General features: G+C 44.9%; 1 protein-coding gene across 1 annotated transcript; it reads left to right on the top strand.

Moving 5' to 3' along the window:
• The first annotated feature begins 3970 nt into the window (after positions 1-3970).
• On the top strand, positions 3971-16342 carry LOC101525515 (uncharacterized). Its single transcript, XM_058677885.1, has 2 exons — positions 3971-6510; positions 13597-16342. The coding sequence occupies exons 1-2, from the start codon at positions 3971-3973 to the stop codon at positions 16298-16300; spliced, it is 5244 nt and encodes a 1747-aa protein (XP_058533868.1). The 3' UTR covers positions 16301-16342.

The raw sequence follows: 16342 nt of genomic DNA, 5'->3' as shown, positions 1-16342 counted from the left end.
TCCTTAATATAACTGAGCAAAATGTAACTCATCTGAATTCATGTATATGAATTATATAATCTTTGTAATAAAGTTCCCCAATATGTAGCCACATTGGCCAATGTTGTACTAAACAACTCTACATGCTAAGCTACTAAGAGAATGATATTGTATCCAGTTGGAGAAAGAGTACGTGGAAAATGGAGTTGGAAAGACATGATTGAGCCCCCAAGAATGGATTATTTTTACAAATCATTACCAATAAAAATGCAATAATTGCTTAATTTGAAATAACCTAAGAATATTGGGGGGAAAGGACATATGGACATTTTGGCATACAGACACTATATTCTCATCTTCCTTTTGACCTCAAGGCCTGCCACCATTCCTGGGTCAACTGATGAATCTTACGGCACAACCTATTAGTTCCTAGGACTTCACCTGTATTCCTGTTCATGTCCTGGCTTATGGTGTACTTCTCTGCCACCATCTCTGTTATTTCATAAGGTAGTAATCTCAGAGAGTCCCCCTCTGAGGACAATGTCTTCTGTAACCTTAGTCTTCTAATCCTGTTCCCCTATTACATGTTGCCTTTCCTTGGGTGCTAACAGGACCTCCATTCCATGGTATTGCTACTACCCATCAGTCCCCTCCTGCTTGAATTTCCTTCCTATCCAGGGGATCCCCTGGCTTACCTCTGCCAGTCACTCTCACACCCATAGCCTACATTCTTGCTTTCAGTTTTTCCTCACTCAAATTCCTGATGAAACTCCACTCCAGGTGCAAATAACTGTTTCCTTCTTCCTCAGGAATGCCTGGGCTGCTGAATTTTATCAAACTTCCATTGCCGCTACATTTATATCCAATTTAATTGGGGTTTTGAGACCAAGAAATCCCTTTACAGTTTCCCTAGATTGCTATTTTCCCACAACTATTTAAACCTACTTACCTAGTTAACCTTTCCCTTACATGCCTCCCACCCGTTTATCAGATGAATGTACTCAATGCAGAGAAACTAGGATCAATCATTTAAAATTGTCTGAATTTCCTGTCCTACAGGAATCTACACCTTTGACAGCACCTACACCTATACTTTCCTCCTGTTGAGGTCTTATCCTCCTGTCTGAGTCTAAGCGCTTTTTTGTTGTTTGGAGCCCATCTCTAACCACCAGCTAGAGCCCTCACATTCATTACCTCTTTTGTGTCTTCTCTCCCTTGCTTGTATTATACAACTACGCATTAGCATACTAATTATACACTACCATACTAAATGTGTTCAAATTTCTCCAGTCCTGACAGAACTCTGAGTCTAAATTCTCCAATCCATTTCTTCCTTTCACAGCCTTTTCTTCTTTCACAAATTGCTTCAAATTCTTGGTGTAGCTTCAAGTTTGCTCTCTTGCCTCTCCCATTTTTCAACCAGGTACAAACTAATTTTCATCTCTACTAAAATTACCGCTGTAAAAGCCATCAAACATTTTATATAAATTATGTAAGGTTATACTGGTGAAGCAAAGAAATACAATTACACAATAGCTTATAAAAGTATGTATCTCCTGCACTTGACAGTTCAAATTTAAATGATTAGACAAAGATTGCAGCTTTACTCCTCATTGCCTTTTTGGTACCAAATTTTGTTCTCAGTGATTTTTTTTTTCAGCATCTTTTGGTGATGTCATGTCTGCTTGGCTGTAGCTGTGTCACTACACAGTTGGGTACCATCTGACTTTGTGGGAAAATGCATATTCACTTGTCTTCTATTGAAGAACTGGGAATGATAAACAAAATTTCTGCTCACAATCCATCTGTGAGAAACTTAATTCTCTTGGCCACACCTAACTAAAAGGGAGGCTGGGACAGGAAATGTTTCTGTTTGTAGTTCCTTGTGAAATAGCAGTTTTTAGCAGGCACCATCAGAGTTCTGTATAATCACCACCATCTTAAACAATTTTAATATTTATTTTTCTGAATTTTCAGAACTACACCATTACTCTTCCTCACTTCCTTGAAATGCCATTTGCAAATATCACATATACATTCTTTCATTTATTTTAAGTCATCTCTAGGTTATGATACCTAACACAGTGCAAATGCTGTATATATAAATAAATAAATCTTTTTTTAAAATGTAAGGAAAAGGCAACGGTGTGCACATGTCTGGTACACTTCTTTTTTTTCAAATTTCTGTCAGTTATTGATTGAATCTGTGAATGCAGAACAAGCAGAAATGGAGAGCCAAAATTGTATGCTGATGAGTTCTCCAGGCCAGATTAATTTCTTATGCTTCAGATACACACAAACACACGAACACACACACACACACACACACATCCTCACATCCTGTAGCCCTTTATTCCATATTAATATGTCCAAAATGAACTACTTTATCTTTTTTCCATTTCTGTCATGTTTTCTTCGGTGTTCCCTTTCTTAGCACATGACACCACTTGCTGTCCAGTAACTTAATTCAGAGCTATGATAATCATCCTGAGTCTTTCCTCTTTTCCCACATACAGCATATTAATCATCAGCTGTACATGTTTTATCTTTCTAATCATCCCTCTTCTCTCCATCCATTTAGCGTTACCGTCGTCCAGGCTACAAATCTCTCCTAAATGACCTCTCTGATTCCAGCAATTTTCCCATGAAATTAATGCTCCCCACTTTAACCAAGATGGAGTGCACATCTGATCATTTCAACTGGATATTAAAATCCCACATTCTGTTTCAATTTCCCTTATAATAAATACAAGAATTATGATATTGCCTATGTAATCATCTATATTCTTACCTTTCGGCCCTAACTTCATTTAAAAATATTTCCCATCCATGGTTTGAAGCCTTTCTAAATTCTCCAAAATGCCTGTATAAACATTTTCTTCTCCTAGTCAGTTTCTTCAGATTATAAAGTGTAGTTCACTATCTTAGGAAGGCTGTCATTTGCGTTCCAAGATCTGGGCTATATTTAATCATTTTTAACAGACACTTAATGAACATTAATCAGTCTGTGAACTATTCATTCAGTTCCTATGGTAATAATCTGGGGAGGCAAATGTTATATATCTGAGGAATGGGTATGTAACTTGCTCAAATCATTAAATAGTAGGGGGCAGCATCAGGATTCTAACGTTGATGCTCTGGCTACTCAACATTCTCCTAACTAATATGCTATGCTAGCTCCCAGCTTAAAGATGTCCCTTCTATCTATTTCTGTATTATAATTCATCCATGCAGGCATTATGGCACATTTTAACTGCTCATCTGACAATTTTTCTAGTCTGTGACATCCATAAAGACAAGGACTGTGTCATGTCTATATATGTGTCTTTAAATATGAAAGTAAAAAGCAATTATATTACAAACTGGAGAACTATTTACAAAAGTGAAGGAGATAAAATATTTGTAATTATTTATGAAATGAAATACTGTTCAGGACATTTCAATGAATCTTTTTGTATTAAAAATTCAGAATAGCAATATTAAATTCTACTTTGTATCTTATTCAGACTCTGGTTCAAGCAAAACAGCAAAAGTTATTTTGGAGAGAACTGAAGAAAAGCAAATAGAGGCAGAGTAAAATTTTTATCAAGAAGTAGTTGTCATACTTTTATTGTGACAGTGGCGTTGTAGTTACAGTTTGAAAGACCTTACTGTTAAGGCGTTTGAGCTGTTCATGGTTTAAAAAATATGGTATCTCGAATTTGCTTTTGCATACTCCAGATACATTAATGAATTTCATTGTAGAAGAAAATTTTCTTACTGAAAAAAAATCTGTGGAGACACATGGTGGCGCTATAGGATAAGATGAAAACAGTCCACAGGCTCCTTTATTCAGCGCGGAGAACAGCCAATCCCCCTAAAGGGGAGATAGTGAGGGAGCTGCTGGAGGGCAGAAACCTCATCTGCGGTTCCCTGAGGAAGTCAGAGCTTCACCTTCCACAAATAGAGCCGAACTTAACAAATTCCACAAAAGATGTTGCCTGAAGGAGCCATGGAGATCAGAAAGGAGCTCACTCTGCATGAAAGGCAAGTTCTGGTTTTCTTTGTTCTGCTGGGATTGTGTCAGGCAGGTTCTGAACTGAAGTGCTACTCCATCGCAGAGGAAATGGAAATCGGCTCTTTTGTAGCTAATCTGGCCAGGGAACTGGGAGTGGGGGTGGAGCAGCTGGCCTCGCGGGAGGCCCGGGTAGTGTCTGATGATAATGAGGACCACTTGCACCTTGATCCTCTGACCGGCGATTTGCTCCTAAGTGAGAAACTGGACAGAGAAGAATTGTGCGGCACCACTGAGCCCTGCATCCTGCCTTTTCAGGTATTATTAAAAAACCCTTTGCAGTTCTTTCGGGCTGAGCTGCACATCAGAGATATAAATGATCATTCACCCACATTCCTGGACAAGGAGATAATTGTGAAAATATCAGAGAGTACTGCTGTTGGGACCACATTTCTAATGGAGAGTGCTCAAGATCTGGACATAGGAATGAACAGCCTCCAGAACTACACAGTTAGTCCCAGTTCTCCTTTCTACATGAAAATTGTAGACGGTAATGATGGAAGGATATACCCAGAGTTGGTCTTACACAAAGCATTAGATCACGAGGAAGAACCAGAGCTTAGGCTGACGCTTACAGCACTGGATGGTGGATCCCCGCCCAAGTCCGGGACCACCTTGGTCCTCATCCACGTCTTGGACATGAACGACAATGCCCCTGAATTTGCTCAGAATGTCTACGAGGTAGAAGTACCAGAAGACAAGGAAATTGGCTCTAAAATTATCTCCATCTCTGCTAAGGATGCCGATGCAGGAAATTTTGGGAAAATTTCGTACACACTTTTCCATGCATCAGAAGATATTCGGAAAACTTTTGAAATCAACCCAACAACAGGGAAAATTCGTCTAAAATCCCAGCTGGACTTTGAAGGAATACCATCCTACAATGTAAATATTCAGGCCACAGACGGTGGGGGACTCTCAGAAAAATGCACACTTCTGATTAAAGTACTGGATGTAAATGATAACCCACCAGAAGTGACCATTTCATCAGTAATAAGCACCATTCCAGAAAACGGCCCAGAGACATTAGTCGCTGTTTTCAGTATCAGAGATCCAGATTCTGGAGACAATGGAAGAACGGTTTGCTCCGTCCAAGATGACATCCCCTTTGTCCTGAAGCCTACATTCAAGAACTTCTACACCCTGGTAACAGACGGACCACTGGACAGGGAGGCCAGGGCCCAGTACACCATCACCATCACAGTCTCAGATCTGGGCACGCCCAGGCTGCAGAGCCAGCACAACGTGACAGTGCACGTGTCCGACGTCAACGACAACGCGCCCACCTTCAGCCAGGCCCTGTACACCCTGTTCGTGCTGGAGAACAACAGCCCCGCGCTGCACATTGGCAGCGTGAGCGCCAGCGACAGGGACGCGGGCGCCAACGCCCAGATCACCTACTCGCTGCTCACACAAGACCACACAACGCAGCAGCCACAGCCACAGGGACAGGAGCAGGGGCAGGCTCGGCCGCAGGTGGACGTGGGCGCGCTGGTGGCCCTGGACGCGGCGAGCGGGCAGCTGTTCGCGCTGCGCGCGCTCGACTACGAGACCCTGCGCGCCTTCGAGTTCGGCGTGCGCGCGTCGGACGGCGGGTCTCCGGCGCTGAGCGGCGAGGCGCGCGTGCGCGTGGTGCTGCGCGACGCCAACGACCACGCGCCGCGCGTGCTGTACCCGCCGCGCAACGGCTCAGCGGCGGGCGCGTGCCCCGAGCTGGTGCCGCGCGGCGCCGAGGCGGGCTACCTGGTGAGCAAGGTGGTGGCGGTGGACGGCGACTCGGGCCGCAACGCGTGGCTGTCGTACGAGCTGCTGCAGGCCACGGAGCCCGGGCTGTTCGGCGTGTGGGCGCACAGCGGCGAGGTGCGCACGGCGCGGCCTGTGAGCGAGCGCGACGCGCCGCAGCAGCGGCTGCTGGTGCAGGTGCGCGACCACGGCGAGCCGCCGCTCTCGGCCAGCGTGGCGCTGCACGTGCTGCTGGTGGACGGCTTCTCGCAGCCCTACCTGCCGCGGCCCGACGCGCCGGCGGGGAAGGCGGGGAAGGCGGGCTTGGCGGGACTGGCGGGTGTGGGGGGCGAGGCCGGGCAGGCGGAGGCGCTGACGGTGTCGCTGGTGGTGGCGCTGGCGGCGGTGTCTTCTCTGTTCTTGGCGTCTGTGTTGGCGCTGGTGGCCGCGCGGCTGTGTGGGCGTGGCGGTGCTGAGGGTGCTGTGGCTGTGGGGTCTGGGTGTGGGGTGTCTGTGGGCGAGGGTCACTTGTTCCCTGCGGGGGCTGGGTGTGGTGGTGTGGGTCCTCTGGTGGACGTGGGCGGGGCGGGGACGCTGTCTCACAGCTACCAGTATGAGGTGTGTGTGAGTGGAGGGAGTGGGACAGGTGAGTTCAAGTTCATGAAGCCCATTATGCCCAATCCTCCGCCCCAGTTGGCTGGGGAGCAAATATTAGAAAATTCTACCTTGAGGAATAGCTTTGGATTCAACATTCCATAATATAAATTATTACAGTCTTACACTCCTTTTATTCTTAACAACTGCTGATCCTTTTTGCCCAGGCTTCCATGGATTTTAGACCATGTAGTTGCATGCATTATCATTGCTTGTACTCTCTTCACAGTGTTCTTGAAATTATTCTTGGTGACTAAACAGTGGATTTAGAATCTTTTCTCTCTGGGTTTTCATTTATTTAGCCAAAAACGTATTAACCTTGTGATTGCTATTTTTCCATGTATTTCTATTGCTATGCAAAATAATAGTCTTAATAATTTGGGTATTGGGAAGGTTAAAGGTCATTATCAATTTTGTAAATACAAAAACAAAATAAAAACATTAGGAATGCGTGTCAAATACATTGGCTTAATTGCACTTTTTCTGAAAAATTTTGTCGTAATTGTGGAAAGATGTTATGTCACTTTTCAATACTAGAGAAAATCGCTTTTACAAGAACTCATGCTGTGACAAAATTTATACTATGCAATTCCTTTCTTTTTTTAAAAAAATGATTTACTTATTATTATTAGAAAAAGCCGGATATACAGAGAGGAGGAGAGACAGAGAGGAAGATCTTTCATCCGATGATTCACTCCCCAAGTGAACCGCAATGGCCGGCTGGTACTGCGCCAATCCGAAGCCAGGAACCTGGAACCTCTTCCAAGTCTCCCACGCGGATGCAGCGTCCCAAAGCTTTGGGCCATCCTCGACTTCTCTCCCAGGCCACAAGCAGGGAGCTGGATGGGAAGTGGAGCTGCCTGGATTAGAACCGGCGCCCATATGGGATCCCGGTGGGTTCAAGGCGAGAACTTTAGCCGTTAGGTCCCGCTGCCGGGCCTTGTAATTCCTTTCTTAGGGTTAGATTTTTTGTTGTTGGAAACACAGCTTTACTGGAAGAAAGATCCTGCATTTGCTGGTTCACTCCCCAAGTGGCTGCAACAAGCTGAGCTGAGCCAAATCGAAGCTGGGGCCAGGAATTTGCTCTGGGTCAACCCCCCGGGTGCAAGGTCCCAAGACTTTGGGCCTTCTCTGCTGCTTCCCCAGGCCATATGGGATCTCAGTGTGTTCAAGGCAAGAATTTTAGGGGCTGAGCCATTACGCAGAGCCTAAGAAAATCCAATTTCTTTTAAAGATTTTTTTTGAAAGGTTAACTTACTCAGAGAGTGATAGACAGAAGGGAGGTCTTTCATTCTTTGGTTCAGTCCCCAAATTGCCATAATGGCCAGGGCTAAGTCAGGCTGGAGCCAGGTGCTGCTTCCTGGTCTTCCATGTGGTTATGGGTTTGAAGCACTTGGCCCATCTTCCAGTGCTTTTTCGTGATATTAACAGGTCGGAGGCTTGGGAGTGAAGCAGTGTGGACCAGTGCCATACATTGCCAGCCCCAGTGACTGATTTCTTAGGTAGTTTTAAATTAATTTTGGTGTTGATAACACTGTTATGGAGGAGTCTTGTGTGCTTTGCTATTGCTATATTGATTCCTTTAAATACTTTAGGCTCTTTCCTTTTTATAATAATTTATTTGCTTGAAAGGCAGAGTTAGAGAGAGAGGTTGATCAATATTCCTTCTGCTGGCTCACTCTCCAAAAGTCTCCTTCATGAGTCCCAGTGTCCCAAGAACTTGAGCATCTTCTGCCATTTTGTAGGCACATTAGCAAGGAGCTGCACGCTCAGAGGAGCAGCTAGGACTGGAACAGGCACCCATATAGGATGCTGTCATTGCAGGAACATCTTAACTATGCCACAAAAGCAGCCCCCATGTTTAGGCATTTCAATTTTGTATTTGTATTGTCCGTCACTGAAATAAGCAACAGTTCTTGGTCCTATCCTGAGTAAGGTAACCCTCTGTCTAAAGATAAGACAAAAACTTGAATAGAAATTAAAATGAAAATTCAAACTTTTGAAGAACCAAGTTCACTTCATCCTCAATGTTGACTGTGAAATACCATTTGTGGTATCAAAAACTATAGAAAGAAGAAATAGGTCTGCAATTATAATTTATAGAAATCTCACTGAGTTAATAAAGTATAATGTCTCAAATCTATAAGAGGACAGTTAGGTGGAGGATAGAGATTCTGATAACTGGAATGCATTGTAGATATGTGTCAATTGTGTATACACAATTATTTTTTTAAAAAAAAGATAAAGACAGAGTATGTGCAGCATGCAGGGCCAGTACAGGCTGAAGCCACAAGCTGGAAATGCCATCCAGGTCTTCACCATAGGTGGCAGGAACTCAAACACTGGAGTCATCATCTGTTGTCTTCCTGGTCCATTAGCAGAAGCCAAGTTGGAAAAGGAATAGCCAGAGCCAGTCCTCTGACAGTGCGGTGCATTCATGCATCACAGGCAGCAACTAAACCTGCTGTGTCACAACACTCACTGCAAAATTAAAATTTTTGAAGTTGCGTTCATAACATTAAATACTATGGAATAGATGAGATATTAAAATGCACGGCCTGGTACAATAGCCTAGTGGCTAAAGTTCTTGCCTTGCATGCATCGGGATCTCATATGGGTGCCAATTCTAATCCCAGCAGCCCCGCTTCCCATCCAGCCTCCTGCATGTGGCCTGGGAAAGCAGCAGAGGACAGCCCAAAGCCTTGGGATCCTACACCTGTGTGGGAGACCTGGAGGAGGTTCTGAGCTCCTGGCTTCAGATTGGCTCTGCTCTGGCTGTTGCAGCCGCTTGGGGAGTGAATCAATGGACAGAAGATCTTTCTGTGTGTCTCTCCTTCTCTCTGTATATCTTACTTTCAAATTTAAAGTTTTTAAATGCATTTTTTGTTTTATTTTAAAGATTACTAGAGGGCCCAGCACGGTAGCCTAGTGGCTAAGGTCCTTGCCTTACAAGTGGTAGAATCCAATATGGGTGACAGTTCATATCCCAGCTGCTCCATTTTCCATCCAGCTCCCTGCTTGTAACCTGGGAAAGCAGTAGAGGATGGCCCAAAGCCTTGGAACCTTGCACCTGCATAGGAGAACTAAGAAACTCCAGGCTCTTGGCTTTGGATCAGCTCAGCTCCAACCATTGTGGCCGCATGGGGAGTGAATCAATGGATGGAAGATTTTCCTCTCTGTCTCTCTTCCTATCTGTATATCTGACTTTCCAATAAAAATAGATAAATCGTAAAGAAAAGAATCCTGCATAAAAAATTAAAAAATAAATAAAATCTTTAATTGAATAAAATATTACTAGAAAAGCAGAATGACAGAGAAAAGAGGGACAGAAATCTTCCTCTGTGGTTCACTTTCCAAATATCAATGCTAGGACTGGGCTAGTCCAAAAGCAGGAGACAGGAATTCCATTTGCGTGTCCAAGATGGCTGGCAAAAACTCAAGTGGAGGGCCATCATCCACTCCCTCTCAGCTGCATTAGAAGCAATCTGGCTTGGAAGTGCAACAATCCACTGTAGGATTGGCACTCCAGCATAGAATGCAGAATCACAAGTGGTGGATTAACCCTCTGTGCCGCAACACCCACTTGGTAAAATGGACTTTTATTTGCCATTGTGAAATAGATAAAACAGATTCAAGTTTCCTTAGGAATCTTTCCATTCTGCTTCATGAAATTTTAACAGGTTTTATTTTGTATTTCAACAGGTGTTTTATAAGTTGTGTGATTTTTAGTTAAGTTTATATTTAAACAATAAAATCATGGAAGGAACAGTTAAACATTCATTATCCATCAAACTCACAGGAGGTCAAACCAAAGCCCCCCCAAATCAGTAGTAGTTCCAAAAGTAAACACTGAAGAAGGAAACATTGCAAATAGAATTAAAACAAAGGAAAATGGAAAATGGAGTGATTGTATATTTACTTCTACATTTACTTACTTGGAAATGAAATGTTAAAAATAGTAATTGAAACTATTATTTCTAGGAAATAGTGTATCACCAATACATTAAAATCTTTGTGGTAAGTGAATGATATTAATAAATCAGCACATGAGAAAATGAATGCCTCAGGAACAGCACAGCTGGGTAAAGATATCTATTTTCCCAAAAAAACCTTTAAATTCAAAGTAATTCCAAAGGAGCCCATGACCAGCAAGTGAAAATCTACACATGCTTCCAAATATAGACATGGAAGAAAAAGTTAATGAAAAATTAATGCAGTTCTTTTTAATAATAATATTTAAAATAACTTTCCATGTAAATATAAGGGCATGGTAAAATTTGAATTAAAAAGCCAATTTGGATGATACAGGAATGAATTCATCAATTATCAGATAGAATCAGATCCATTCATAGTATAAAATTTTGGTCATGATAGAGGTGTATGAGAATTACTGGGTAGGATTTATGAAAGGATATGAAAAGAGGGATTGACTTTTACATATATTTTTGAGGAAATTAGCCTGCTATAGAAACAAAATTGTTGAGCCATTCCAAAATAAAATCCTATGTACTTAAATGATGAAAACTGGAAAAATGAAGTAAATACAGATCAAAACATCTTTTTATTTTAATATTGATTTGATTTCTTAACAAGGGATTAAAGTATAAACTATGGAAATACAAATTAGTGCATATTACTTTCTAAAACTGAAGGATAGCACAAACTAGAAAATGACAGGAAAAGTGACCTGCAGTATTTTAACTAAGAATTAATGTTTAAATTATTGAAATAACTCTTGAAAATCAGCAAAACACCAAAAAGTCAGGAGAGCCAATAGGATTTTCAAGGAGAAAGAGATTTGTTTTGTGTGTGTGAAGTATTTGAAAGAGTTACACAGGATGAAGTAGTCTTCCATCTGCTGGTTTGCACCCTAGATGGCCACAGGAGTGGTTTCTTTACTTGCTGTGCCACAACACTGTCCCCTTAAGAGGTGGTTTTTAAAGGCAGAAAAACAGCAAGTCCAGGCTGGGCTGGTACTGTAACAGTGACGTGCCCACCTGCAGTGTGGGCATCCTGTATAGCCTCCTGTTCAAGTCTTGGCTGCTCTACTTCCCATTCAGGTTTCCACTAATATGGATGAGAAGGAAGCAGAAAATGACTCAAGTCCTTGGGTCCCTATACCCATGTGGGAGACCTTGTTCCTGGTTTCAGTCTGGCTCAGCTCTGGTTGTGATGGCCATTTGGGGAGTGAAGCAGTGGATGAAAGATATCTTTCTGTCTCTCTCCAAGTCTGCCTGCCTTTCAAATAAATATATATGTTTTGAAAAGTAATTCTGGGGGTCTTACTTGATAGCCTAGTGGTTAAAGTCCTTGTCTTGCCTGCACTGGGATTCCCATGAAGATGGCAGTTCGTGTCCTGGCAGCTCCACTTCCCATCCAGCTCCCTGCTTATGGCTTGGGAAAGCACTACCACCCAAAGCCTTGGGACCCTGCACCTGTGTGGGAGACCCAGAGGAAGCTCTTGGTTCCTGGCTTTGGATTGGCACCACTCTGGCCATTTGGGGAGTGAACCAGCAGAAGTAAGATCTTTCTATTTCTCCTTCTCATAAATATTCTCTTCTAATAAAAATAAATCTTAAAAAAGTAAGTTTGAAAAGAATTTGAATGTTCAGCCACATTGTTGGTAAAAGACACTAAAATGCACCAGTTTGTGTCCACAATATTAGTGAAGATCAGAATTTTTTAAAATATCAAGTAGATTAATACAAAATTACAGTGCAACCTATTTAGACAGTGTCTAGTAATATTTACTGAAACCTAATGTGTACATATCCTGTGGTCTTACTTTGGACATACAAGCCAGAAAATTTTTACACAGCTTTGCTGAGCCGGGTGCATGACTGTGTTTGACTTGGAAAAGCAAAGAATGGGAATCCATCTTCATATCCAGTAAAGCACTGCACTGCAACTTCAGCTTCCTAAAATATTTTCAGAGAAAATCACAGACATATTTACAGGCCATATGAGAATGAGATACAGTAACTTTACTTCCTTCCTACCGCTCTCTCCCTGTATACCCTATTTCTATGCATTTTCATACAACCCCATGATTACATTTCTGGGTCAAACCAACATCATCTCTCACCAGTTTTATTGCAATCCCTCCTAATCAGTCTAATCTTTAATACATCTCCATTCTCAACTTTGAAGCAAGATGATCTTTTTGAGAAAAAAAAACAGCAGGTCACTTTTCTGTCTAAAATCATTTAATATTCTTGCTATGATATAAAGTCTGTCTTGTAGTTCTATGGTGTAAAGTTCAAATATCTTTGGATGACAATTTCAATTTCAACTCTCACTGCTTCTCTCCTCTTGCTTTGTGCCTCAGTCATATTGAAATTTCTTCAGTTCCCCCAGAACACTTCTCATTTTGCATTCATGCAATTATGTTTTATCTTGCAAACTAATGCCTGATAGCAAATTTTTGGATTACTCCTTATTTTTGTGAACCAATTTAAAATATGTTTTCTCTGAAAAAGTCTTTGTTGCTCTCAAGTTTCTGGTTAAATGACCCTTACCTGTGTTCTTACTCATATTCTATTATATATCCTTTATTTCCAATTATTGAACACTTATTTTCTGTTCCTATCTGGAATACTCCTGCTATGTATTTCTAAATTTACCATGCAGTTTACCTAACCAGAAATGTCCAAACTCCCCCCTAAAACTACTTGCATATACCTGGTCCAGTTTCAAGTACATACCCACGTTCTTACTGTCTTTTTCAGGAATATTTTCTGATATTTTCAAAAGACTGAGCCCTTTGGCTTCCCACTTCCGATTTCCCTGAGAATATCTTGCCTGTTGAGTCAATTACATGTAAGAGTTTCCTAACTATCTTTATTGTCTTTGCAGAAAGGTCGTAACGTAGTTGAGGCAGGGAGCACATTTTAAACATGATTCTAATATCCCACCAGAACTTTTCTAGACTGGAATGTATTGCATCACTCACTGAATACATTAGCATCACATATCATAAAAAGCTGCCACTCAGAACATAAAACAAGTATAGAAAAACAATTTAAATTGGATCAATAGACACAAAATAATTAACTTATTGGGATTTAGCTACAATCATACAGCAGGAACGCATGGTGGCGCTGCAGGATAAGATGGTGAAATGTTTTTCACAGCCGATGCTCTTGTTTCCAACTTAAATTGTGGGACTGAGTGTGTTGGAGAAACAGCAAAAGGGAGCCTTTGAAGAGAAAGGTGGAGCACCAACAGCCCCGCTGGAAACAGGATTATAGCTTCCCCAACGTCCCGGCTGACGAATGGGAGCTGAAGAGATCTGATTTGGAAGGCTTCCTCAGATGGACACTTGGCTACTCGGCCATGAAGCTGGGAGAGGGAGCTTCGCTGCAGATCAGGCAAGTGCTGCTTTTCTTTGTTTGCCTGCGAGGGTTTTTCGTGTGTTCTGAGACCTGGAGCTATTCAGTGGCAGAGGAAACGGAGGTCGGCTCCTTTATAGCTAACGTGGTGAAAGACATGGGCTCCAGTGTGGAGGACCTGGCTGCGCGGAGGGCCAGAGTGATATTTGACAGCTACAAACCGTACTTGCGGTTGGATCTACAGACTGGCAGCTTGCTCATAAATGAGCGGCTGGACAGGGAGGCACTCTGCGATATCACTGAGCCGTGTGTGTTGCATTTCCAGGTATTATTTGAAAATCCTTTGCAGTTTTTTAGGGCTGAGCTTTTGGTCAAAGACATCAATGACCACACTCCTACCTTCCTAGACAAACAAATCATTTTAAAAATCTCAGAAGTTGCTCCTCCTGGAACCTCATTTCAATTGGATACTGCGCAGGACTTAGATGTAGGAAAGAATGGTGTGCAGAACTATACATTAACTCCCAACCATCATCTCCACCTTGAATGGCAAGACAGTGGTGAGGGCAAAAAAATCCCAGAGCTGGTCCTGGATTACCCTCTGGACCGAGAGAAGGAGCCTGAGCTTACTTTGACGCTGACAGCCTCAGACGGCGGATCTCCACCCAGGTCTGGGACTGCGCTGATTCGCATCCTAGTCCTGGATATCAATGACAACGCCCCTTTGTTTGAGAGGCCGGTCTATGAAATTCAAGTGCGAGAGGACAGCCCTGTGGACTCCTTGGTCATCAAGGTGTCCGCTTCCGATCTAGATGCAGGGACAAATGGAGAACTATCCTATTCGTTTTCCCACGTCTCCAGAGAGATGCGAAAAATGTTCGAAATTCATCCTATTTCTGGTGAGGTACATTTAAAAGCACGTCTGGATTACGAGACCATTCAGTCTTACACAATTAACATTCTGGCCACGGATGGTGGGGGACTCTCAGGAAAATCAACCATTTTAGTTGGTGTTGAAGATGTGAATGACAATCCACCAGAAATAGCTATGACGTCCCTGAACAACCCCATCCAAGAAAATTCACCTGAGCTGGTGGTCGCTGTTTTCAGCGTGCGAGATCAGGACACCGGGGAAAACGGGAAGATGGTATGCTCCATCCAGGAGGACATCCCATTTCTTTTGAAGCCCACCTTCAAGAATTTCTACACCCTGGTAACGGACGGACCTCTCGACAGGGAGGCCAGGGCCCACTACACCATCACCATCACAGTCTCAGACCTGGGCACGCCCAGGCTGCAGAGCCAGCACAACGTGACAGTGCACGTGTCCGACGTCAACGACAACGCGCCCACCTTCAGCCAGGCCCTGTACACCCTGTTCGTGCTGGAGAACAACAGCCCCGCGCTGCACATCGGCAGCGTGAGCGCCAGCGACAGGGACGCGGGCGCCAACGCCCAGATCACCTACTCGCTGCTCACACAAGACCACACAACGCAGCAGCCACAGCCACAGGGGCAGCCGCAGGGGCAGGGACAGGAGCAGGGGCAGGCTCGGCCGCAGGTGGACGTGGGCGCGCTGGTGGCCCTGGACGCGGCGAGCGGGCAGCTGTTCGCGCTGCGCGCGCTCGACTACGAGACCCTGCGCGCCTTCGAGTTCGGCGTGCGCGCGTCGGACGGCGGGTCTCCGGCGCTGAGCGGCGAGGCGCGCGTGCGCGTGGTGCTGCGCGACGCCAACGACCACGCGCCGCGCGTGCTGTACCCGCCGCGCAACGGCTCAGCGGCGGGCGCGTGCCCCGAGCTGGTGCCGCGCGGCGCCGAGGCGGGCTACCTGGTGAGCAAGGTGGTGGCGGTGGACGGCGACTCGGGCCGCAACGCGTGGCTGTCGTACGAGCTGCTGCAGGCCACGGAGCCCGGGCTGTTCGGCGTGTGGGCGCACAGCGGCGAGGTGCGCACGGCGCGGCCTGTGAGCGAGCGCGACGCGCCGCAGCAGCGGCTGCTGGTGCAGGTGCGCGACCACGGCGAGCCGCCGCTCTCGGCCAGCGTGGCGCTGCACGTGCTGCTGGTGGACGGCTTCTCGCAGCCCTACCTGCCGCGGCCCGACGCGCCGGCGGGGAAGGCGGGCTTGGCGGGACTGGCGGGACTGGCGGGTGTGGGGGGCGAGGCTGGGCAGGCGGAGGCGCTGACGGTGTCGCTGGTGGTGGCGCTGGCGGCGGTGTCTTCTCTGTTCTTGGCGTCTGTGTTGGCGCTGGTGGCCGCGCGGCTGTGTGGGCGTGGCGGTGCTGAGGGTGCTGTGGCGGTGGGGTCTGGGTGTGGGGTGTCTGTGGGCGAGGGCCACTTGTTCCCTGCGGGGGCTGGGTGTGGTGGTGTGGGTCCTCTGGTGGACGTGGGCGGGGCGGGGACGCTGTCTCACAGCTACCAGTATGAGGTGTGTGTGAGTGGAGGGAGTGGGACAGGTGAGTTCAAGTTCATGAAGCCCGTTATGCCTAATCTCCCGCCACCGTTTTCTGGGAACGAATTGGAGGAGAACCCCAATTTTCGGAATAGCTTCCCATTCAGTTAAGTATTAGGTTCGTCCACTAAACCCTGCTTGCTAGGTTGGAAT

Source organism: Ochotona princeps, chromosome 19, assembly GCF_030435755.1.
Source record: "Ochotona princeps isolate mOchPri1 chromosome 19, mOchPri1.hap1, whole genome shotgun sequence".
NCBI classification, from domain to species: domain Eukaryota; kingdom Metazoa; phylum Chordata; class Mammalia; order Lagomorpha; family Ochotonidae; genus Ochotona; species Ochotona princeps.
The sequence above is the reverse complement of the archived record's forward strand: the minus strand, read 5'-3'. Positions and strand labels throughout refer to the sequence as shown.

What these genes read in the sequence shown, in the direction of transcription:
- LOC101525515 (XM_058677885.1), top strand. Translation starts at nt 3,971, where the DNA reads ATGGAGATCAGAAAGGAGCTCACTCTGCATGAAAGGCAAGTTCTGGTT. An exon ending in AGCTTTGGATTCAACATTCC is followed by an intron (nt 6,511 to 13,596) that starts ATAATATAAATT and finishes TTGGAGAAACAG; the next exon opens with CAAAAGGGAGCCTTTGAAGA.